This window comes from Rhinatrema bivittatum, chromosome 8, assembly GCF_901001135.1.
Source record: "Rhinatrema bivittatum chromosome 8, aRhiBiv1.1, whole genome shotgun sequence".
Classification (NCBI taxonomy): Eukaryota; Metazoa; Chordata; class Amphibia; order Gymnophiona; family Rhinatrematidae; genus Rhinatrema; species Rhinatrema bivittatum.
The window spans coordinates 168410521-168436292 of record NC_042622.1 but is presented as its reverse complement, the minus strand read 5'-3'; the positions used below and the strand labels follow the sequence as shown (position 1 = coordinate 168436292).

The following is a 25772-nucleotide window of genomic DNA, read 5'->3' as shown; positions in this document are numbered from 1 at the left end:
CTACTAAAATCCAGCGTACTTTTGCTTGAGTCTGATGCGCAAGCAAAAGTAGGCTGATCGCGCGCCTTTTAAAATCTACCCCTTAGTGTAGCTGGATTTAAAAAAGGTTTGGATAAGTTCTTGGAGGAGAAGTCCATTAACTGCTATTAATCAAGTTAACTTAGGGAATAGCCTCTGCTATTACTGGCATCAGTAGCATGGGATCTACTAAATTTGGGTCTTGCCAGGTTCTTATGGCCTGGATTGGCCACTGTTGGAAACAGGATGCTGGGCTTGATGGACCCTTGGTCTGACCCAGTATGGCAAGTTCTTATGTTCTCCTGCTCATACACACATATTGGCTCCCTGTCTCACACGCATACCAATGTCTCTCTTGGCAGCCACAGGTCCTCCTCTTCTTCACTTCTGCCACGGAGAAGGTTGGGAATCACGTCACAGCCTTTTTTTCTTCTGACTGCTTGGCAGGTTGGGACTGCCGGGCAGCCCTGCAGCTCCTTGCTCTCAGCCGTGTGGCAGGTTGGGAACTGTCACATGGCAGTGGCCTCGTCCTATTCTTGGTCTCCTGGTGGGGTCCAGTGGTAGTGGCATCAGCTGCAATGTCTTCATCTAAGGGGCTGGCTGAGGCCCCCAGGTCACTGCCTCCTTCAGGCCGCCACCCCATGCAAGTGCACGGCTTGCACAGTAGGTTGCTCCGGCCCTGGGTAGATCAATAACTCTTCAGAATTGGCTGCAGTGCTCATGCTCATTCTTTGTAACAAAATCCCCAGTATGAGGTAAGAGCTTACCCAGAAAGGGGAAAGGTGGGAAGGCATAACTGGGCTCAGACTGCCTAACATAGGGGGGCATTTAGTAAGCATTTTTCCCATAGATACAGAATGGGAGAAAGTCTTTAGTAAATAGGCTTGATAGATAGACAGATAGATAGATAGATAGATAGATAGACAGATAGATAGATACACACACACACAGAGAGATGAGAATTTCAGAACATATTAACACCTTCCATCTCTATGCTGTAAGTGGATGTATATTATGTTACAGCTACACTAATGCTTGTTACATTCAAACTGAAGGTAATTTGTATTCAGTTATAATAAGTCATAAACACTCAATTTTTTTTGCAATTCAAATTAATGTAAATGTACAAGTCTAAACTAGGGCATTTTATATATTACAGACATGCTAGCATAAACACAAGAACTGGCAACCCGCTGTCCTTTTATTATTGAAAAATAAGTCGAACCCCTGATTTAGTGAAGGGAGGTGTGCAGCTGTATACCCATGAGTTCGGTACAGGGTGCTGAGGAGTTGCCATACAAAGTGTACAATATTTAATACAAAATGTGGCAAAAATGCAAAAAAAACAAACAAACAAACAAAAAAATCTTTGCTGCTAAACGTGCACATCTACAGTTCATTTTAATGCACCCGTAACGAAACTCAGAGAAGTGCTGTAAAATGGGAAACGCGAGTTATTTTTAATATCCTCTTTGATCGTGCTGTAGAGAAAAAGACAGCAGCAAATGCCCTGCGGGCGTGTGAGAGAGTTGCGGGTCTCTTCCCTGGCTGGGAGGGCTACCTCTCTCCCCGATGGCTGGATGGGGGTGAAGAAAGCAGTAATGGCACCGAGCTCAGAAGTGGGGGATCTGGGCTGCTTGGTGAGAGCTGGGCTTGAGTTTGGGTTTCGGTGGCTGGGACCCCCCCCCCCCTCCCCCTGCCTCACATGGACTGTTCCACTCAGGATCCTTCGGCTGGTCTGGGACTCTGGCAGCAGCAGCAGTTGCAGTTTGCAGCTGAGCAAGCAGAGGGGATGGTGTGGAGGTGTGGGCAGGAGCCTCCCCAGATGTGCTTCTGAGAGCAGCTGCCCGCTGCCTTCCTTAACCCTTTCAGCACCGCCGGCTCTCCCTAGCCAGCTCCGAGCGCCGGGCTTGCTTTCGCTTGCTTCTCCGTCCTGTGCCCGAGGCTCGGGTCTCCTCCCGGGATGGCACCCTAGCCTGCTGAGATTTCTTTTTTTTTTTTTTTTTTTTCCTCTTCAGCCCAGCCGACTTTCTGGTATATATATATATATATATATATATATATATATATTAAAAAAAAAAGGGAGCCGCCTCAGCAAGCATGGCCATTAACACCGATGCCCAGTTCGAGAAGACTTTGAGCGAATGTGGCACTGCCCTGCCCAGCGACTCTCAGGAGACCGAGAAGCTGCTCACCACCGCCGACGGCAAGGAGGAGAACGACCTCAAGCAGTCCTTCTCGGCCACGCTGTCCAGCGAGAAGTCCCTGGACATGGAGCAGAACGGCCACAGCCTGCCCTACAAGTCCGCCTCGGCGGAGCAGCTGGAGTCCGCCCCGCTCTCGCCCTCCCGCGTCAGCCTGGCCCGGGCATCCTCCACGGCCACCACCAACGCCCAGGAGCAAGCCCTGCCCAGGGACTACATCTTCCTGGCCATCTTCTCCTGCTTCTGCCCCGTCTGGCCCGTGAACATCGTGGCGCTGGTCTTTTCCATCCTGGTAAGTTGTGCGGAAAGCCCTCGGGGGGGGGGGGGCACAGCTGGGGGGGGGGGGGGGTCCCTTGCCTGTCACTTTTCTTCCCTCGGGAGCAGCTGTTCCGTTCCGCGCAAACTTTCCTCCTCTGTGGCTGCGGTGGGGTTTTCGGGGACAGGAGGGAGTGGAGCTCGGGGTGGGTCCAGCATGAATTTCTAGGGCACTTTGGGACCCACCTGCTCCTGATTTCTTGGGAGCCTCCCTTCTGAGCGGAGCAGGAGCTGTACTGGTAGTCCGGGGATAAAATCTTATTTTGCATTGCTCGGGCTCCGCAGCAGGAGCACGGATATCGGCTGCGATGGAAGCAGTTCTTGGGAGAAGTCAGATGTCGCCCTTTCCATCTTAACTGGGACACAAACATCTGGGAGGGATGCAGGTTTTAGTTAAGGCGGTGCTCGAAACAAAGGAAGAAAAAGAGGGAAGAAAGAATGTTGTGCATCCATTTGGGCTTGGTGTAAGCTTGCAGAATGACTATATATATATATATATATATATATATATATATATATATATATATATATATATATATATATATATATATATATATATATATATATATATATATAAAAGGGTTAGGCGCCGGTCAGGAACAGCAGGGTAAGGCAGCGAACAAGGGACGATCAATAGATTCGCAATCTCAGAAACAGAGGGAGACCTTGTACCATGGAATTGCTGCTGTCCTGGGAACCCCAAGCCTGGGAGGGATGACTAATTATTAGAGGAGACCCCGAGCAGGTGCAGCGGAAACCTTTCCAACCTTCCTGTGCAAAACATTATTGTTGGGAAGGGCTTACAGTACAGCGCTCCGATGTGCATATGAGTTGGAAAACCTGAAGCCGGGCACCAGCGCAGTCGGTTCTGCAGAAATATTTATGCAACCAAACAGTTCAAAGAAAAGTAAACGCTCAGCTAAGACAATCATGGTTATGTGGATGATTTGATCTTTTACACTTTTGAAAAGAACTCGAAGCTTTTTCCTTGTTCCTTGCCTTCTTACCTTTATGGGAAGTCTGGCCTTCAGCACTAAAAAGGGACGGATTCTGCCTTGGGGACCCCCTCCCCCCCCAGGCTCTTTCCCCAGTGTTGCTCCTTCCCTGCCCTCATCAAAAACCTTTGAGTCGTCTAGCGAGCACCCTCTCCCCCAGGGACAGCCCCCGCCCTCTCCCCCAGGGACAGCCCCCGCCCTCTCCCCCAGGGACACTTGCTGTAAGATTTCACGCTGTTTCCCAAGAGAAGAGCTGCTGTTGCTACTTCTCACTTCTGTAGGTGTCGCCAGCCCTGGGCGGGACACATGACGGGGACAGCGCCTGCTCCCCTCACAATCTAGGCAAATAAAAAGTGCCTGCTCCCCTCACAATCCAGGCAAATAAAAAGTGCCTGCTCCCCTCACAATCTAGGCAAATAAAAAGTGCCTGCTCCCCTCACAATCTAGGCAAATAAAAAGTGCCTGCTCCCCTCACAATCTAGGCAAATAAAAAGTGCCTGCTCCCCTCACAATCCAGGCAAATAAAAAGTGCCTGCTCCCCTCACAATCTAGGCAAATAAAAAGTGCCTGCTCCCCTCACAATCTAGTCAAATAAAAAGTGCCTGCTCCCCTCACAATCTAGGCAAATAAAAAGTGCCTGCTCTCCTAACAATCTAGTCAAATAAAAAGTGCCTGCTCTCCTCACAATCTAGTCAAATAAAAAGTGCCTGCTCTCCTCACAATCTAGGCAAATAAAAAGTGCCTGCTCCCCTCACAATCTAGTCAAATAAAAGTGCCTGCTCTCCTCACAATCTAGGCAAATAAAAAGTGCCTGCTCTCCTCACAATCTAGGCAAATAAAAAGTGCCTGCTCCCCTCACAATCTAGGCAAATAAAAAGTGCCTGCTCTCCTCACAATCTAGGCAAATAAAAAGTGCCTGCTCCCTCACAATCTAGGCAAATAAAAAGTGCCTGCTCCTCTCACAATCTAGTCAAATAAAAAGTGCCTGCTCTCCTCACAATCTAGGCAAATAAAAAGTGCCTGCTCCCCTCACAATCTAGGCAAATAAAAAGTGCCTGCTCCCTCACAATCTAGGCAAATAAAAAGTGCCTGCTCCTCTCACAATCTAGTCAAATAAAAAGTGCCTGCTCTCCTCACAATCTAGGCAAATAAAAAGTGCCTGCTCCCCTCACAATCTAGGCAAATAAAAAGTGCCTGCTCCCCTCACAATCTAGGCAAATAAAAAGTGCCTGCTCTCCTCACAATCTAGGCAAATAAAAAGTGCCTGCTCCCCTCACAATCTAGGCAAATAAAAAGTGCCTGCTCTCCTCACAATCTAGGCAAATAAAAAGTGCCTGCTCCCTCACAATCTAGGCAAATAAAAAGTGCCTGCTCTCCTCACAATCTAGTCAAATAAAAAGTGCCTGCTCTCCTCACAATCTAGGCAAATAAAAAGTGCCTGCTCCCCTCACAATCTAGTCAAATAAAAAGTGCCTGCTCTCCTCACAATCTAGGCAAATAAAAAGTGCCTGCTCTCCTCACAATCTAGTCAAATAAAAAGTGCCTGCTCCCCTCACAATCTAGGCAAATAAAAAGTGCCTGCTCCCTCACAATCTAGGCAAATAAAAGTGCCTGCTCCTCTCACAATCTAGTCAAATAAAAAGTGCCTGCTCCCCTCACAATCTAGGCAAATAAAAAGTGCCTGCTCCCCTCACAATCTAGGCAAATAAAAAGTGCCTGCTCCCCTCACAATCTAGGCAAATAAAAAGTGCCTGCTCTCCTCACAATCTAGGCAAATAAAAAGTGCCTGCTCCCCTCACAATCTAGGCAAATAAAAAGTGCCTGCTCTCCTCACAATCTAGGCAAATAAAAAGTGCCTGCTCCCTCACAATCTAGGCAAATAAAAAGTGCCTGCTCTCCTCACAATCTAGTCAAATAAAAAGTGCCTGCTCTCCTCACAATCTAGGCAAATAAAAAGTGCCTGCTCCCCTCACAATCTAGTCAAATAAAAAGTGCCTGCTCTCCTCACAATCTAGGCAAATAAAAAGTGCCTGCTCTCCTCACAATCTAGTCAAATAAAAAGTGCCTGCTCCCCTCACAATCTAGGCAAATAAAAAGTGCCTGCTCCCTCACAATCTAGGCAAATAAAAAGTGCCTGCTCCTCTCACAATCTAGGCAAATAAAAAGTGCCTGCTCCCTCACAATCTAGGCAAATAAAAAGTGCCTGCTCCCCTCACAATCTAGGCAAATAAAAAGTGCCTGCTCTCCTCACAATCTAGGCAAATAAAAAGTGCCTGCTCCCCTCACAATCTAGGCAAATAAAAAGTGCCTGCTCTCCTCACAATCTAGGCAAATAAAAAGTGCCTGCTCCCCTCACAATCTAGGCAAATAAAAAGTGCCTGCTCTCCTCACAATCTAGGCAAATAAAAAGTGCCTGCTCCCTCACAATCTAGGCAAATAAAAAGTGCCTGCTCTCCTCACAATCCAGGCAAATAAAAAGTGCCTGCTCTCCTCACAATCTAGTCAAATAAAAAGTGCCTGCTCTCCTCACAATCTAGGCAAATAAAAAGTGCCTGCTCTCCTCACAATCTAGGCAAATAAAAAGTGCCTGCTCCCCTCACAATCTAGGCAAATAAAAAGTGCCTGCTCCCCTCACAATCTAGGCAAATAAAAAGTGCCTGCTCTCCTCACAATCTAGGCAAATAAAAAGTGCCTGCTCCCCTCACAATCTAGGCAAATAAAAAGTGCCTGCTCCCCTCACAATCTAGGCAAATAAAAAGTGCCTGCTCCCCTCACAATCTAGGCAAATAAAAAGTGCCTGCTCTCCTCACAATTTAGGCAAATAAAAAGTGCCTGCTCCCCTCACAATCTAGGCAAATAAAAAGTGCCTGCTCCCTCACAATCTAGGCAAATAAAAAGTGCCTGCTCCTCTCACAATCTAGGCAAATAAAAAGTGCCTGCTCCCTCACAATCTAGGCAAATAAAAAGTGCCTGCTCCCCTCACAATCTAGGCAAATAAAAAGTGCCTGCTCCCCTCACAATCTAGGCAAATAAAAAGTGCCTGCTCTCCTCACAATCTAGGCAAATAAAAAGTGCCTGCTCCCCTCACAATCTAGGCAAATAAAAAGTGCCTGCTCTCCTCACAATCTAGGCAAATAAAAAGTGCCTGCTCCCTCACAATCTAGGCAAATAAAAAGTGCCTGCTCTCCTCACAATCCAGGCAAATAAAAAGTGCCTGCTCTCCTCACAATCTAGTCAAATAAAAAGTGCCTGCTCTCCTCACAATCTAGGCAAATAAAAAGTGCCTGCTCCCCTCACAATCTAGGCAAATAAAAAGTGCCTGCTCCCCTTACAATCTAGGCAAATAAAAAGTGCCTGCTCCCCTCACAATCTAGGCAAATAAAAAGTGCCTGCTCCCCTCACAATCCAGGCAAATAAAAAGTGCCTGCTCTCCTCACAATCCAGGCAAATAAAAAGTGCCTGCTCTCCTCACAATCCAGGCAAATAAAAAGTGCCTGCTCTCCTCACAATCTAGTCAAATAAAAAGTGCCTGCTCTCCTCACAATCTAGGCAAATAAAAAGTGCCTGCTCCCCTCACAATCTAGGCAAATAAAAAGTGCCTGCTCCCCTTACAATCTAGGCAAATAAAAAGTGCCTGCTCCCCTCACAATCTAGGCAAATAAAAAGTGCCTGCTCCCCTCACAATCTAGGCAAATAAAAAGTGCCTGCTCTCCTCACAATTTAGGCAAATAAAAAGTGCCTGCTCCCCTCACAATCTAGGCAAATAAAAAGTGCCTGCTCCCTCACAATCTAGGCAAATAAAAAGTGCCTGCTCCTCTCACAATCTAGGCAAATAAAAAGTGCCTGCTCCCTCACAATCTAGGCAAATAAAAAGTGCCTGCTCCCCTCACAATCTAGGCAAATAAAAAGTGCCTGCTCTCCTCACAATCTAGGCAAATAAAAAGTGCCTGCTCCCCTCACAATCTAGGCAAATAAAAAGTGCCTGCTCTCCTCACAATCTAGGCAAATAAAAAGTGCCTGCTCCCCTCACAATCTAGGCAAATAAAAAGTGCCTGCTCTTCTCACAATCTAGGCAAATAAAAAGTGCCTGCTCCCTCACAATCTAGGCAAATAAAAAGTGCCTGCTCTCCTCACAATCTAGGCAAATAAAAAGTGCCCGCTCCCCTCACAATCTAGGCAAATAAAAAGTGCCCGCTCCCCTCACAATCTAGGCAAATAAAAAGTGCCTGCTCCCCTCACAATCTAGGCAAATAAAAGTGCCTGCTCCCCTCACAATCTAGGCAAATAAAAAGTGCCTGCTCCCCTCACAATCTAGGCAAATAAAAAGTGCCTGCTCCCCTCACAATCTAGGCAAATAAAAAGTGCCTGCTCCCCTCACAATCTAGGCAAATAAAAAGTGCCTGCTCCCCTCACAATCTAGGCAAATAAAAAGTTTCTAGACATTTCTCACTGTAAGCAAGCCTACAACCATGGGCTTCAGCACTATGGAAAAATAAACTGTATCCTACTGAAATGACGGTGTAGATGGTGGGGGAGAGGAGCTAGGAGCAAGCACGTTTTAGGACGAGCGGGTTAGAAACCGAGGAGAGAGAGCTCAGCGCTGACTGCAGGCGTTGCTGGCGGCGCTGGGGCTCGGGGGCGCTGGCCCTGGGGAAGGAGCTGTCCATGGTAGCTCCAGACGTCGATGCTCAGTTTGCGGCCCGGCTCTTTCCTGCTCACTCCCTGCCAAGTCTGACTCTTCCTTTTAGCGGTCAGGGTGTGGCGGACGGTGCAGAGCATTACAGAGTGACAAACCCGTGTCCTTAACTGCTTTGTTTAAGCCATCAAACTATGTAGGTGGCTCCATCTGTATAATACGTTTCCATATAATTATGGATGACTTCCAACCGAGGAAAGCGAAAGGCTTGGGAGTGAGGGGAAAAAAAAAAAAATCAGGACTGCCTCAGCCTGTCAATTAGTTCTCAAGGTGCATGCGATGAGGATTAAGGGATCTCCGTATCACAAAGGAACGGTAATGTCACGCAGACACCAAGCTGACATCGCTAATAAGGCGATGATCCGGGCGCACAGAGCAGGGAATTCATTCCCTCGCTGCCGGGTGTATGCAGAAAGATTCAGGGGGACCCAACAAGGATCTGGTCTGCTCGCACATTTGGATAACTTAAGTGACCCGAGGTTTCCATAAAGCAGCTGTTCCCTATCTTAAAATTAACATTGAAAAGCCCCAAAAGAGCACAAATAAATGACCTATAACGGCACTGTTTATGCCCAAGGGCTCGGTATTAACTCCGGCAGAGATACTACTTAAACAATTATTAAGCACTGACATCGGATTAAAGTCCAGTCCCTCTCTGTAGGGAATGAAACAGATCAGTGTAAAAAGCATGCTGGTTTGGTCCACAAACATCTGGAATCCTTAGAAAAGAAAGCAGCAGCTTGGGATGAGGTTATCTTAGGGGGTAGGGCATTCCATTCATGGCGTCACTCTGAAGCTTCAGTCCTTTGAACCAGGCCCAGAAAAAAAAAAAAAAAGAATTAAGGCCAGGGCTTCCTAATGTCCACCCAGGCAGGCAGGGTTTTCAGCAATGAATCCACCATGAATATGCATGATGTAGATTTGTGTTATGTAAATATATCTCATGCATATTCACTGACTGGCTGTGTCTTGAGAACGATTTGGGAGCCAGGGATTTAGGCAGAGGAGTTACTCCCAGTGCCTTCTAGGTCAAAGATTATCTCTGTTACAAAGGAAAAGAGGCTAGTTTAACACAATCCGTAACAGGCAGGTAAGATCACAGTCCAGCAGGTACCTAAACTATTTCAATTCTTTCTAAAAAGAGGCAAGAAAACTAGAAGTGGACTCCTGTGTACTAAGCTGCAATAAAGGGCATAACCCATGTGTTGAACTGAGGGCACATTAGTGTGTATCTCTTACTGCACACTTACAATGTGATGGATATTCCTGATGCAATACTCCAGAACCTACCCAAACACAAGCCATATTCCCACATCTTTCTATCTAATGATCCTCTGTGCTGAGCCCAAGCTTTCTTGAATTCTGTTTCTGCTTTCTCTTCCGCCAGTTCTACTGTGCAATGATTCAGTGCATCCACCATCCTTGCTTTTACTCAAGTTCTAGAACTTTCCTTCCATTGAAAAATGCTTGGTTCTTGGGCATCAATAACATTCAGGTATTTGAATGTTTCTATTATAGCCACCTCCCCCCACCCCTTTCTTCTAGGCCAGTGTTTCTCAAGCCAGTCTGGTTTTCAGGATATCTGTGATAAATATGAAGAGATTTGCCTCCACTATCTCCACTGCATGCATATTCATTATGGATATCCTAAAAAATCAGATTGGCTAGGGGGTACTCCAAGATCAAACTGAGATACACTTTTCTGGGGTTACATAGAAAAGGCCACATTTTCAAAAGCCTATGCACGTAAAAACCAGGGTTTATGAGCCTGGCCGGGCCTTGCACGTGCAGCGTGCATTTTATAACAGGCCCGGCCATGCACATAAACCCTGGTACATGCACAAGTGACGGGCCCTGAAAAAGGGGCAGGTTGGGAGGCATGATCTGGGAGGGGAGGGGTGGGATGAGGCCAACCGGGACAGCTACTGTTCTGGGAAGCACGTGCTGGCAGCTGGCTGGTGCACGTAACTTGCTTCGGCTCCAGAGGAGCAGTAAATAATAAAATAAAAAAATTAGGGAAAGGTAGGTTAGGTTTAGGGGGTGGGGAGGAGAGGGGAAGAGGGAGGAAGTGTAGTTAAGGGGTATGGAAGCTCCCTCCTAGTCCACTCCTTAATTGGAGTGGACTGGGAGGGAACTGGGAAAGGCCAAATTGCATCGCCGCATGTATTTTACAAAAATTTGCACCCCCTGCATGTGCTGCTCCCACATTTGCACACAAATTTTAAAATCCGTGTGTGCGGCTATCCAATTTTATAACATATGTGTGCCGGCTCGTGCATGTTATACAATCGGCGCGTCCATGTGTGCACGCTGAGAACCAAGTACACATGGATGCACGCGCGCTGCTTTGAAAATCTACCCCAAAGGTTCTTAAATGTGGGATTTATGGGTCATGATCTGCCCCATTTTGGCAGCTCTTGTCTGGACAGTCTCTCATCTGCCTATATCATTTTGCAGATATGACCTCCAAAATTGGACACAATCCTCCCGATGAGGTCTCACTACTAATGATATCTCTTCCTATTCCCCCTGTGCTGCAAGAGAAGGGCTTACTGACAGACTAAGCTGCATTGGCAGAGTTGTAGTTGGGTCTCAGTACTGGAACAGCAGGAGCTGTTGAAGGGGAGGATTGAGGTGAATTGCCAGATGTATTGTCACATGTATTGTTTATTTTTTCAAAAAGTACAAAGTCCAGGGGATACACAATGAAGTTACTGGGTAATACATTTAAAAGAGAAAATATTATTGTACTCAACGCATAATTAAGCTCTGGAATTCATTGCCAGAGGATGGACACGTTCCTGCAGGAAAAGTCCATAAACCATTATTAAGTTGTAGAAATCCACTGCTTATTCTTGGGATAAGCAGCTTGGAATCAATCTACCCCTTGGGATTCTGCCAGCTACTTGTGACTTGGATTGGCTTCTGTTGGAAACAGGATACTGGGCTTGATGGACCTTTGGTCTGCCCATATGGCAAGTCTTATGTAGGTATTAGGTGGGATTCTCAATATTAGAAGAGCAGGGAATGCTGGTGGAAAGGACAGAGTTACTTTGACAGAGGTATTAGATTGGGTCCTCGCTCCTGAACAGCAGGAGGTGCTGGAGGGCAAGATTAAAGTGCATTACTAGAGGAATTAGGTGTGGTCATAGAAACATAGAAATGTGATGGCAGAAAAAGACCGTTCAGCTTATCTAGTCTGCCCATTCACATCAATTATTGAACTTTACAATCGCTGCCACTCCCCTCAGAGATCCCCTGTGCTTATCCCATGCTTTCTTGAATTCAGAAACTGTCCTCGTCTCCATCACCTTCACTGGGAGCCTGTTCTATGTGTCCACTACCCTCTCTGTACAGAATTACTCCTGAGTCTCAGATTACTCCTGAGTCTACTCCCTTTCACCCTCAATCCATGACCAATCTGTGCATGGAAACCTTTAAGAAATTTAAATATTTCTTATGATATATCTTCCCTACCTCGCCTTTCCTATAGGGTGTACATGTTTAGATCTTTAAGTCTATCCCCATGTGCTTTAGAGCAAAGACCTCTTACCATTTTAGTAGCCACCCTATGGACCGACTCCATCCTGTTCCCTAGGCAGACAAAGCATCATTCTGGGTTTTGCCATTGTCTTAGCCACCTTAAGACCATCAGATATGATCAACCCTTGATTCTGCTCTTCTTTTGTTCTTAGAAGAATTGCACCCCTACACTGTACCCAAATGTATAGTCCTGCATTTTTAGCATTAAACCTTAGCTGCCAGACTCTAGACAATTCCTTGAGCTTTGCTAGATCCTTCCTCATGTTTTCCACTCCTGCCTGGCTGTCCACCTTGTTGCAGCTATTGGTGTCACCTGCAAAGAGACAAATTTTGTCTGACAATTCTTCTACAGTGTTGTTCATAAAAAATGCTGAAAAGAACTGATCCCTGTGGCACATTGCTGGTAACACCTCTCCTCCATGGAGTGAACTCCATTTACCACTTCCCTTTATTGCCTCCCCACCCAACCAGTTTTGAATGCAGTCAGTCACTCAAGAGCCCATATCAAGGGCACTCAGTTTACAAGTCGCCTATGCGGTCCTGAACAGTTGATCGGTGCTCTTTATAGCAGAGGCTCCCAGTTCTGCAGAGTCCTGCACTTTACATATCAGAAGTCAGGCTTCACTTTCAGACAGAGTAGCTTTTGGTTAGACACAGATCAACAAAGTGCTTCTTGTTATTTCCAAATCAAAGCCCTAAGAATGCTGCAGTCAGCAATTATTCACAAGCCAATAATGAGTCAGAGAAATAAGATCCATTTAGAAAAGAGCACATCTGCACAGCAGCTGGCATGAGTGGGCATTTGATTCCAGTCCAGTCAGTTTTAATAGAGCTTGTTTATGTATGGATATATCATCTACAGAGCCCTGAAACTGAAAACATAGTGTAGATAATAAACTGAATAGCTGAATCCAGGAATGGTTATTAACATGTCCCATAGTAGTGGAACTGGAGTCCAGGTCTGAAGATTTCAGCTGGCTTCCAACCAAAGAACATGCTCACCCCTCACATGAGCTTACACAACTAGGTGCTATTTTGTCATTGGCACCAGGAGGTCAGGAGGGATGACACCAGGGAGTTGTAAAAGCCTGAAGCTCTCCTGGAAATCATTATTACTGGTTACTTAGCATCATGAAATACAGAAAATATATTTAACCTTTCTTTGCTCTCAATCTCCCTCTGGACTTTTCTTAAGCTTTCTTTTTCATCCACATAATATTCTGAGATGGTTGCTTCTAAGGACAGTTATAGAAATTTGTGGTTGTAACTTATATGGACAGCAATGGAATAAATTACAAGATGGTTGTTGCATGGACAGCTGTGGAGTGTCTATGACCAGTCAGAAAGCCAGATGTAGGACCTAGTTCTCAAGCAGCCTGAGCTGTGTCAGTGAGCCAGCAGAGCCAGAACGTGGTGACACACCTAGGCAGGCAGATTTTCAGGATGCCTGCAATGAATATGGATGAGGTAGATCTGCATGCAAATCTACCTCATGCATATTCATTGAGGACATCCTGAAAAACCTCTGCCCCAGAAAATGGAGCACAGACAAGCAATGGACACCACTGGAGAAAAGGGGAAGAGAAGAGAAAAAGGCAGAAGAAAAGTGAAAGGAAGAGAAGAATGAGAGATAGGAACAAAGGAAACAAATATAAGCAGGAAAGATCAGAAAAAAAGAGACACAGAGCAAGAGAGCACAGAATTTTGCTGAAGCTTCTTGAATTTCTGAAGTATTTATTTATTTATTTATTTGAGTTTCTATACCGATATTAGTAGGGACATCATATCGGTGAAGTAAAAACAATCAAGTTATATGAGTACTACCATTACCTGCTTACTCCCTGCTCAATAATGCATCCAATCCCATGAACCCACAAGATGGCAATTCAGGTAGGGCCAGATTTAAGCAAGGCAATACAGGCAAATTCTAAAGAGACCCAAAAAATGGGATGCCCCCTGCTGATCTGTGATTTCCAAGGGTGCAAAACCACCCAGTCCTCTCTACCTATTGGTGCCATAATCTTCAATCTGGCCCCAAACTCGGAGCAGTGACAATATTTACTTCTTCTATCCTTGTGCAGCAAGAATCTCATCTTTTCTCACCCTCCTGCCAGGAGATCTTTACTTTTGTCATCCTCATGCAGCAAGAATCTTTACCTTTCTTATCCTTGTGCCACGGGAATCTTTACTTCTTGTCTCTTTAATTGCGTTGTAAGCCATGCTGGGTCTGATGAGGAGGCATACATGCAATAGAATATGGAACAACATAGAGCTTATCCTCATCCGGCAGGTAGCTTTCCAAGTGAAATCTGCTTGCTGCTTGTGGAAGGCTCTTAGAATGGAAAAGGAAGCCTTGCACAGCTGACATTCCACAAATTAGTGAGAAAAGAGTGCAAAGCACTGCTTGTCACTGACCCATCCTCCACCAGGATAGAAATACTCTGGAGGAAACCAGGGGTGAGCATGGAATGTGTAATGAGTAGAAGAAAAGGACATGGGGTGGGGGGAGAGGGAGAGCTAAAAAAGGAGAAGAATTGAAAGGTAGAGAGAAACCTCCCCAATATATCCGTGCAAGTATCAGATTTGGCTTTGTCAAGATTTATGCTCACCTTCCAGAATGAGCTCTGATATAAGATGCCGTACCTCGAGTCTACGGTGAAATACTTAGCACATGTAGCCCATGATCTGTAATGGACCCAAAAAACAAAGCGGAAGCTGATCAATAATGCTGGAAGCAGAACAAGCGGTAGTGATCGGTGTGTCAAGGAATTATTTATTGATATATTGCCCGACTCTGGCCGAGTTTCGCTCTCGCAGGAGCTGCCTCAGGGGCTACTGTACCAATGCTTACTTGTCTTATGTCCCACTTCAATGTTATAACATTACAACATGTTAATTGTGAATCCTTAGTAATGAAAGTGCAGTCAGTGCTTTCAAACTGGAATGCCAAAATTTGTGGAGTTTATTTTTGAAAAATCTGTGTCACATATCCTCCAACTACTGCACTTTCATTACTAAGGATTCACAATTAACATGTTGTAATGTTATAACAATGAAGTGGGACATAAGACAAGTAAGCATTGGTACAGTAGCCCCTGAGGCAGCTCCTGCGAGAGCGAAACTCGGCCAGAGTCGGGCAATATACCGAGAAATAATTCCTTGACACACTGATCACTACGTTTGTTCTGCTTCCATGATCTGTAATGCCACACCAGATAGTTAACTAATAAATACAACCATCAGTACTCTGTGGCTAACGGAGCCATTGCATGTCCTCCACTGTGCCTCAGTGTCTCCATGCTCTTCTGCTCCAACACAGCATGTATCATAGGTTGCATTTCTGGTGAAAATCGATAAAGTGTGATAACCCATAGCAAACAGAAGATAGGTGGTAGCTAGGTAGATTCCTGGTGTCATCAAACCAAGATAGACGTCACGCTCTCCAGAGAAAGAAAATGAACCCATGAGTGGAGGAAATGGAAGCAGGGTCATCTCTGGCTTTGATCTCTCCAGAGAAGCTATTTGTAAACAGTTTTGAGCATCTTTCAATCTGTCTCTCTCTCTCTCTCTCTCTCTTTTTATTGGGCAGTCAAGAAACAGCTTGCAGCAGGGGGATGTGGATGGAGCCCGCCGGCTGGGACGCCTGGCCAGATTACTCAGTATAGTTGCCATTGTGCTAGGTGTCTTCGTTATTGTGCTCTACTGTGTGCTTAACTATGCAGGTAAGTCCCAGGCAGGAACTCCTGCCACCTGCACCCTTTTACCCGACTGCTTGTAGCACTGACGCCTAGTTGCATAAGGTTATCTTACCAGTTACCCCTCCATGCAGCACTACTGACTGAAGTCTCTTACTGCTGTAAGAATGTTCCACTCACAAAATCATTTCCTCTCAATCTGAGTGTCTTCCCTGCTAGAGAAGTAATTCCTGTTAAAAGCCCATCTGCTTATAAGAACATTTTAGCTAATCCCAAGGGAGTCTTTATAAGAAGAAAGCTGCAGACTGTGGATTTGCCATGATAAAGAGTCATATTCTACTGATAATAATGTAGACCATTATTAAAATATAAAGTACTTTGAGATCCTTGGCTAATTAGATTCTTCTTCTTGCCCCTTGAAAACATCATGAATTTTTGAAAGAAACTTTATAGTTTTTCTGAGCCCTGTAAAAAAATAAATAAAGGTCTGTATGACGTACAAATGTTTATGTAACTGTAGCTGTGGCAACACAGTGACAGATTTAGGTTTCTGCAACCCCTAAGCACTGTTGGTGCTGTCAGGTACCCCCCCCCCCCCTCACTGTACAGCACAGGAGGGGAGGGGCTGGATTAGGGAGCAGAGCAGCTTTTCTTTGCTCTGCTTTGTCCACTGCAGCCTCAACCCCTCCCTTCTCCTTTTCTCTGCAGCTGCCTGGAGGGTGGGGGGACTTGAACAGGAAGCAGAGAGCTGTTCTCTGGTGAATGAGATTCAGAGAAGCTGGGAGGTATTAAATCTTCAGCCAGCCTACCGTCCCCAGATTCTTGCCACCCTACATACAGGCCTAGCTTGTCTATTGACAAATCCAGGCTTGGGAAAATGAGCTTGAAACTGTCTGGACTACCACCAAAATCCATTGGTCAGACTGCCCCTGCACGTTAGCATCACATCAGTACTGACCTTTTCACGACTATAACCGTTAAGCCCAAGCCACATTTGCATCTGTCTGATTGTAGTGTCCACTGCTCGTTTGCTAAATGCTTCTCCTGATTTTCCAGTGCACCATAAGAATTAGTTGCGGAGAACCCTGAGGGACAGAAGAGCTCCACAATTCATCCCAGCCTTTTTTTTAACACGTACTGGAGCAGAATTCTCCAAAGAAAGAAGCCACGTCTGAAAATGGGTCCATTCAAGTTCCAGCCCCGAGGGATTGCATGCATGCAGCTTTCACAAGCCCCTTGGGGAACGGATTTTGTTCCTGGTTAAATGCAGGTACAGACTCGGGAGGGGGAAGGGTTTTAAGAATGCATTCAACATGTAACAATAAAATAAAATTGCCAAAAAAAAAAAAGAGGAGACGAGGAAGGAACTCCTCATCCAAGAACCCAGACTACGATGAGACTGATGTTTCTTAGGAGTCAAACGGAGAAAGAGACCCAAGGATATGAGACACACCAGGAAGGTGTTGGGCTCTTCTGGCACAAATCAGATTTTTTGCTTTTCATTTTTATACTGGGGAAGGAAGGAAGGCTTTGACTCAAGACTGCCGTGGTAAGTGGGAGGTAAATTGCTGGCAGGCGGAGCTGGTGCAGAAATCAACCATTTCTCGCAGGGCGGTAGAAAGCCGAAGGCCCTTCTCTTCTCACTTCATGCTCGTGAATGGAGCTTTCTGCAAGACCACAACTGGAAGACTTTTTTCTCTTTTTTTTTTTTTTTTTTTGCTATTTTCGATGGGAAAGATATACTGACCATTTGCATGCTGCACTGAACACATCTATAATTGTTTTACCAACTTCTCTAAACGGGGAAGCAGTTTGCGAGGTAAGACTATGGGATGCTCACTCAGTATCACCAGCCTGGAGGACTGGATGGCAGGCAATGGGAGAAGGTTTTGTTCAGAGCAGAATTTCTGGGCAACTGGGATAAACATGGCTTGATGGGGAGGATCCAGCATGGATTTAGCAAAGGGAGGTCATGCCTTACAATATCTATTAGAATTTTTTGCATGTGAAAAAAAAAGGGGGGAGGCTGGTCAGCCTGGTTCATCTGGATTTTCAGAAGGTGTCTGATAAACATCCCTCCTCCGTATGCACTAGGAGGTGATATCCTACTGTGGATTGGTAATTGATTAAAAGATAGAGGAAATGGTCACGTTTCCTAACGGAGAAAAGTGAATAGCGAAGTGCCCCAGGGATTTGTACCAGGACCTGTGATGTTTACCTTATTCATTAATCATCGAGACAAAGGAGCAATGAGGGAAGTGATCAAATGTGCAGGCGACACAGAATCACTCAAAGTAGCTTAAACATGAACAGATTGTGAGGTTATTTAGAAGGACTTTGTGAGACCAGGGATCTGAGCATCTTATGGCAGAATACATTTAATGTGCATACATGCAAAGTGGGAAAACAGTCTCCATTATGGGGGCAATTTTGAAATTGCTCAGGGAATTCCCTATGGAGTTTCCCTTTGAAAGTCAAAAGAATTTGAATTTTTAGTTGCTCAGAGCAGCTTCATTATTAGGAATTCAGGTACAGTAATTCAGTCCCTGTCCCAGTGAGCTTACAATCTAAGTGGTGACCTGCAGGGCCGGTGCTAGCTTTTTGCTGCCCTTGTTCTTTTTTTTTTTTAATGCTTAATTTGTATTGGTTTCCAATCAGGACCAGTGCAAGGGTATTAGGCAACCTAAGCAAACTTTACAGCCTCCCACCTCCCTAGCCCCAGCCCCCTCCACACATAATTACAAATTGTGCATTTATAACAGATTTTACATGAAAAAGAACATTCAGAATACAGTCTACTGAGGTAAAAACATCACCAACATGTATAGTATATTTACATGCATTGCTGTGGTGCCAGCCAGAAATCCCTGCAAAAAAGACACATGGAACCCATATGGCATTAGGCCTATTGTAATGCATGCTGGGTGTGATCTTGACCTTCAGAAAACCATTACAATATAGTGAATCTCTCATACCAAAACAGCACTAACTGCCAACACTCAAACAGTAACAACCTTACCTAGGAAAAGGCAACACTGCAAATATTACAGTAGGCCCTAAAACACCAATGCACATCCTATTAGGAAAACAGGCTGCTATAGATCCCTACATAGAAACTACATGCTAGCAGAATACCTCACCTCAGTCACACATGCAGAATGCAGACAGACCCTCACCAAATACAAAATAAAGAGACCATAAAGTATAAATAGAAACATACAGACAAAAACTGAACTGGAAACCATAAGAAGCCAGACTCTGTATGTACCGCAAAAATCGAAAACAGAAACATTACCATTCCTTATAAAACATTAAACAATAAAATCAAAAAATATAAAACAATCATAAGAGTAGAGCCATTCTAATAAAAATATTTCAAAATAGCTGATGAATAGAATATCTTATAATTAAAAACTCATATATGTTGTGCTGCGTTGGAAGGGAGTACTAGAGGGCGCTCCCCAGCGCGGGACAAGTGGTATGTGCCCCTGCGGTAAGACAAGTCCAAGTCTGGGAAGAACACTGGAGATGAGATGAGGACTGTAACTGAAGATCCAATGGGACGAGGACTCAGATATTGAAGGATGAGCAAGTGCAAGGAGCTCCGAACCAAGAAGGAATTCAGATTCAGGTTCAGATTCAGATTCAGGATTAAAACAAAGTCCCGGAGACTTGCACTGCTGAGAAGATCAGAAGCATGAAAGTTCCTCGGCGATGACCACTGGAATCCCACCGAGCACCCTACACATCCCAACAGGGATGGTCGCGGACCACTCGACCTCTGCGCGCCCTACACAACCCCACCGGGCTGGTCGCGGACCATGCAGGGATGGGATGGCAGAGCCACACGAGACATCAAACTGGACACAGACATCAGAGAACTTGGAACGTCACGGAACTGGAACTTGGAACATCACAGAACTGGAACTTGGAAGTTCACGGACCTTGGAACAGGAACTTGGAACATCACGGAACTTGGAATGGAACATCAAGGAGATGCCAGGCTGGAGCAGAAGACAGGAAGTCCTGGAGAGAACTTGCTCCTGGAGGACTAGCTCCTTGCGAAGGCAAGTTGGTAGTGACAGTAGGAGCCTTTTGTACGCAGAAGAGGACTACACCCGGGGAGGAGCTCACAGGAGGGCCCCACCTCTGCTATCCCTATAAGAAGGGAAGAGAGCCGTGGGCCTGCCCCCTAGGAGGAGCAGGAAGAGGAAGTCCAGGACCTTGGACAGCGGCATTCCTGCCACTGCCCTGCAGGAGGAGGAGTTAGGCCTCAGAGCAGGCCCCGTCAAGGGAGCGGCGGCGTTCAAGCCGCGAAGGCAGGTTGAGGAGCAGCTTCCCTGCCACAGGAAGGACCGGGGACAAGAGCCCCTCCCCCCGGAAGGAGCAAGGAGTGTCGGTGACCTCCTGCCGTGTTGAGGGATCCCGGCACGCTCCTGCCATGCCAGCAAGATAGCGGCTGGGCCGCGGGAACAGCATGGGGAAGACAGCAGGCAAGGCCCTGGATTCTGAGGCCCCTGGGCCACGCAGGTAAGCGCCTCCCGTGGCTCCAGCCGTGGGAGGAGCGCAACAATATATACTTTTAAAATAATTTCCCTAGCATAGATAAAATATTTCAAAACAGCAGACACATCAAATAACACTTAATAATTAAAAATAATAAGGATAAAAAAAAAATCTCTGCTCTCCATACCTGATAACTTTTGATTTCCAGTCACTCTGAGATTTTTGTGGATTATTTTTGGTGGGAGGGGTAATGCATACATTTTCTCCTCTCTCTTTTTCTTTCTTACACACACACTTTCTCTCTCATTCTCTCACACACACTCTTTCTCTTCCTTTCATATACTCATATACTCCCTATCTTTCAAACATTCTCTCTCTGACACACATACACACTCTCTCTCTCTAACACACACAAACACATATACATCCCCTCTTTCACACATGTTCACTCTCTCTCACTCATATATGCTCTAAGAAACACACAGTTTCTCACTCACATATGCTCTCTCACTGACACACACACATAATCTCTCACACATGCTCTCATTGACGACATAGTCCCTCTGACACACATATACACTCCCTCTGACACAAATATGCACCCACATGCATTCACTCTCACACATGCTCTCTCTCTCTCGCTCTCTCTCACACACACACACACACGGACTCCTTTTCTGTCACAATACTCTCACCGATTCACACACATTCTGACTTTCTCATCCACACCCTGGCCTCTCTCTTTTTTGCTTGTTTCTTTAACTCCTGGCATGATGAGGTCCACAAGCAGCTGCCCAGGCCTCTCCCCCTCTCTTGTTTCTCCAGCCAGTGGTGGGATGGGATTTACTGGCAGCCACCCAGGCCTCTCTCTCTCTTTTCTTATTTCTTCAGATGCTAGAAGGATGTGGTCCAGCAGCTCCCACTTGGATCTCCCTCTCTCTCTGCTTCCGTTCTTGGGCCATGAAGGCCCCACCGGGCCTCTTCCTCTCTTCCGCCCCATGTGTGCCATCTTGTGCAATTGTACTGTTTGCACACCTGGTAAGCACTGTGGGCTTGTGTACCTGAGGCTATGGGAGATAAACTGACTTGCTCAGAGTCACGAGGAGTGTCAGTAAGGGAAGTGACCTTGAATCCTGCTTTTCCTGGTTCTCAGCCCAATGACCTAACCAATAGGCCATATCTTCTCTTCCAGCAGGAATCATGGGTACTTGGACGTTGCAGGTGCAAAGTACGCGTGAGGATTTTAAAGTGGAATCCCCTCATGCACCTTCCCTTTCCTGTCTTAAATCTGCCCTTTTTGGCAGGTAAAAGTACCTGCGTTGTGAAATAATGCCTCTGCTTTTAGTCACGTTGAACAGAGGCAATTTTCAAAAGGGAAAACTGAGCCATGTTCATCATTAGTAATGCAGCCAAATGTTCCTTAGAATCATAACACTGGGCTCCACATTAGGAAAAGGACCTTCGATTCCTTGTGCCCAATACATTGAAATCCTCAGCCTAGTGTGTGCCAACATTTAAGAAAGCAAATCGAATGTTAGGAATAAATGGAAAGGGAATGGAGAATAAAACAGAAAATATCATATTGCCTCTGTATTGCTCCATGAAGTGACCATACCAAGGGTATTGGGTGCAATTCTGGTTGCCACATGTAAAAAAAAAAAAATATATATAGTGGAACTGGAAAAAGCACAGAGAAGAGCAACAAAAATGATACAGGGGATGGGAAAGACTACACAATTAGGGCTCTTTAGCTTGGGGAAGAGGTGACAGAGGGGATATAACAGATTTAATAAAATTTGGACCAATTTCTGAAGGAGACATCTATTAACAACTATTAGCCAGGAAGGCTTGAGGGATGGCACTTCTTATTGCCAAGAGCTGGGCATCAACAACAGGGAATGGATCTTCCTATTAGCAGCTGGGGGGTACTTCTTTCAAATGGCTCAGATTGGCTATTGCTAGAGACAAGGCACTGGGTTTGATGGACTATTGGTCTGACCTAGAATGGCATTCCTTATGCTCCTAATTTCACTCCGTGTCCTTGGACAGTTAGGACCAAGTCCTGCCCTTTTCACTGATCCCTTCACAGGGCATTCTGAGCCATGTCCTCCTGATCTTTGATTTCTATGTCAGTCAAAGTTGCCACCGAGGTCAGCTGTACCAACTGATCCAGCCCTAAATTTGGCCCTCAAACCCCCCATACATGGATTTATAGTTCTGCTTTTCCCCATTATATAAGAACATAAAAAGTGCTATGCTGGGTCAGATCAAAAGTCCATCAAACCCAGCATCCCATCTCCGATAGAGGCCACTGATATCCCTAAGAAAATTAGGTCTACAAATTCATGCGGTAATGAAGGGGTCTGAACGCTTCAACCTGACAAAGGACTTCATGTACCAGAATTCCCTGCTTCATGACGGGACAAAGCCAGTATTCGATCAGCCTGTTCAGCTGACCTGTAATGAGGTGGCATTCTGGGTCCTGCCCTCATGCTCTCTGATTCCCCTCCCAGTGAATGGCAAAACAAGGCATTCTGGGTTGTGTCCTCTGCATCTCTGCTTTCTTCATATATACTGAACAATTATGACCTAGTGTTACAGTGTTCACTGGATCATAATGGCCAAATTACCATAATCTGAGAAAGCAATACTCATCAAACCAAGCAAAGAGTAGAGCACTGTCTTCTAGAAACGTAATTCTCTCTTAGTTTCATTAAACAATTGGGCTCAGTATGTTTCACTCTGGACCTCACAGAATAAGAAACCACAGCACTTGATGCCTGCAACATGCACATGGAGCCTCACAGGGAGAAATGAACTCGTGGCTGCCATGAGGCCAAACACAAGCCTTAATGTGATGTGGGAGTGAAGAGTAGGGCTGCTGCCCAACCCAGGTCAACCCCCGATGGCCAATTCAGCCCTGGTTTTTTTTTACGCTGCTGGACATGTAAGTCTTGCTTTTCTTTGAGAAACTGAAACCACAGATGCACAGATGCAAATAGGGCAAAGCCAGAATTGGATCCGGCGGCAAAACTGTATGTGGTTTCTCACAACCAAACAGCACGACCGAACAGAAAATATTGAATATCATCCACAGAGACAAATTTCTGCTAGGCTGTGTTTGGATAGGAATGAGGTGCGTGAAAAGGAAACCTTGATACCTTTCCGTGCCCAGGTACATACTCTTCAGCAAGGGAATTGCATTCTCCTTGCAAGACACCATGTTGCCTGGGTTTCCTCAACACTGCCTTTGGTCTGGCTGTGGCTCCATCAAGCAGAGGTGTGATTGGCTAGGTATAGTCACATAAGCATGTCAGAACTCAGATAAAAAACCGAAGTAAACTCATTCTGTTTGAGTACTTTTAGCCAAATTTAATGTAACGATATAGAATTACACACAAATGAGGAAGAGACCTCCTTTCCTGGTGTGCCCTCACAAGCTGACGTCTCTTTAGATAAAGAGACTAGGCCGAGACCTTCACCAAATCTAAACCAACTATTTCTATATCATTCCTTATATCACTGCTTACTGATAAGTGTTGTATGTTGTTGGATACTGATCCAGCAGTAAGAGATAGGCTGCATATACTGCCTGCTGTTAGAGCACTGGAGGGTCAGGCAGCATATATGGATCCTTCTAGCAATGCTCACACAGTTATATGCCCAAGGTTTGCAGAATTCAAACCTGAAGGGGACATGGGTCTTTTAGAATACAGATTCAGAGTTGTTCAAATGCTTTCTTGTGCCATTTGCTGTCAGTCTTTGGAGACTGCAGACATCATGATCTCTGAAGGAGCTTCGTAGTAACAATAAAAAGAATACAGCCATGGGGGTGCCCCAAGGTCATTTCTTCTTGCTCCAGCTTCCTGACTTCGGTCACTGAGATCCTCTACCCTTCACAATGTGCCAAAGCAGTACATCAACTGGGGCCACTTTGCTTCCAATATGCCAGGCAAATGTATCACAGAAAGCTCTTAAGGACTGAGAAAAATAATTAACTCTTTAGAAGGAAGAAAGAATAGTCCATGAACCAATCCTCAGTTGAGAAAAAGTGACACGTTAAAGCACAGACATTGTGGTGCTAGTGCCTTCTGGCCTGTGCTGCGATGCCTGCTTCTGCCATGCGGTCTATGCCACGGGAAGAGAGCTAATCAATCATCAGCAGGTTCCAAGCTTGCAGTGAGAAGATCCAGTAGACACAGTAATGGAACTTTACATTTTATAGGCACTCAATACATTCAGTTTCTGGCTTATGATTTAGCCGCGAGTCAATGTGTTTACAACTCCAGGCCCAGTGGGCTACATTACAGACAGCATTTGGGTGGGGTGGGGAGAGAGTCACAGAATGGGTCTTTCTTCTCCAGCACCCAGGTGGAAGAATGACCTGAGACCTCCAGGGGTATCTCAGGAGCTTGGACACTAAAGGCGTCTTCTCAGTGCGACTATGCAACTTTCCTAACAGAGACTGAATTGAGGAGGGGTTGAGAAGGCCTCACACCACGGAAGCCCTGTCCCTTTGTACAGTAGGTGGTGAGAACTCATTTTTAGCGATGCCACCCTCAACTGCCGCATGCCATCGAATGTTCTTCCCATGCAAACAGGTTCTGTAGCCACTTTTGGCCTGTTCCATAGATGTTTCTTACTATTCCCTTGCAAGTACTGTAGCATGAACTGTTCCTTTTTACCACGAGCGCTGTCCATCTCCAGCAAGATGACCTGATGTGTACATATTGCTTGGGGGAGGGCTCTTTTTGTATTTCTTGGCATGAAGGAAATAAACTTTACCCTGCATGGTGTAAAACGAGTTGCCTTGTACTGTGTTGTTAGCAGAAAAGAAATGGCTGGAAAACTGAGTGATCAGAAGACGTGATCCAGAACACCGGCGATGGAAAGCAGGGAGCAAATGCAAGTGAATGAAAGAAAGCTGGAAAGGAGAAAGATGAATCAGGAGAAAAGGAAGCAAGAGAGGGGGAACCACAAGGCACCTTTTGGTCATTGGGCAGATGATAAGCTCCTTCTGCCGGGCTGAGACACAGGTGGTGAAAGGCACTGGTGCAGCCCCTTCCATCCAGTATGGATGAATACTGACAAGAAGCAAAGGGCAGAGAAAGGCAACAAACAATGACTGAGCCTCTAAGTGGCTTTACAACAACGTAGAGCATGAAGGGGATGTAATGGTTCCCACAGGAAGAGAGGTTAAACAGGGTTAGGAGTCTTCAGGCTGGAAAACAGATGACAGAGGGGGATAGGATGGAGGTTTAGAAAATCATGAGGGAGGTGGAACAGGTAAATAGGGCATGGTTATTTATTCCCCATGAAGCTAGCTGGTAGCAAATTTAAAACTAATTGGAGGAAGTATTTTTTTTCACTCAATGCATAATCAAGCTGTGAAATTTGTTGCCAGATGATAGGGTCAAGGTATCTAGCATAGCTGAGTTTAAAAGGGATTTGGACAAGTTCCTGGAAGAAAAGTCTATAAATAATCATTTGCCAGGTAGACTTGCAGAAAGCCACCGTTTATCCCTGGGAGTGGGCAACAAGAAATGCATCTACCCTCTGGGATCTGCCTAGAGATCCAGACTGACAGGATGCTGGGCTCGATGGGCCCTGGATCTGATCCAGCACAGCACTTCTTATGTTCTTATGTTAAGGGGCCAAGCTGCTGACGCTGTGATTCTGAGAGAGGTTTCTCGTCTCGGTTTCTACGTCCCCAGGCAGGGACAAACAGAAAAAGGCCATCAGTCTGAGGCCTAGAGGCGTCCCAAGAGAATGCAGGGCAAGTACAGGGGCTGGACTGAGG

General features: G+C 45.6%; 1 protein-coding gene across 1 annotated transcript; it reads left to right on the top strand.

The window, feature by feature from the left end:
* The first annotated feature begins 2118 nt into the window (after positions 1-2118).
* On the top strand, positions 2119-15549 carry TRARG1 (trafficking regulator of GLUT4 (SLC2A4) 1). Its single transcript, XM_029613526.1, has 2 exons — positions 2119-2514; positions 15361-15549. The coding sequence occupies exons 1-2, from the start codon at positions 2119-2121 to the stop codon at positions 15547-15549; spliced, it is 585 nt and encodes a 194-aa protein (XP_029469386.1).
* The last annotated feature ends 10223 nt before the right edge of the window (positions 15550-25772 follow it).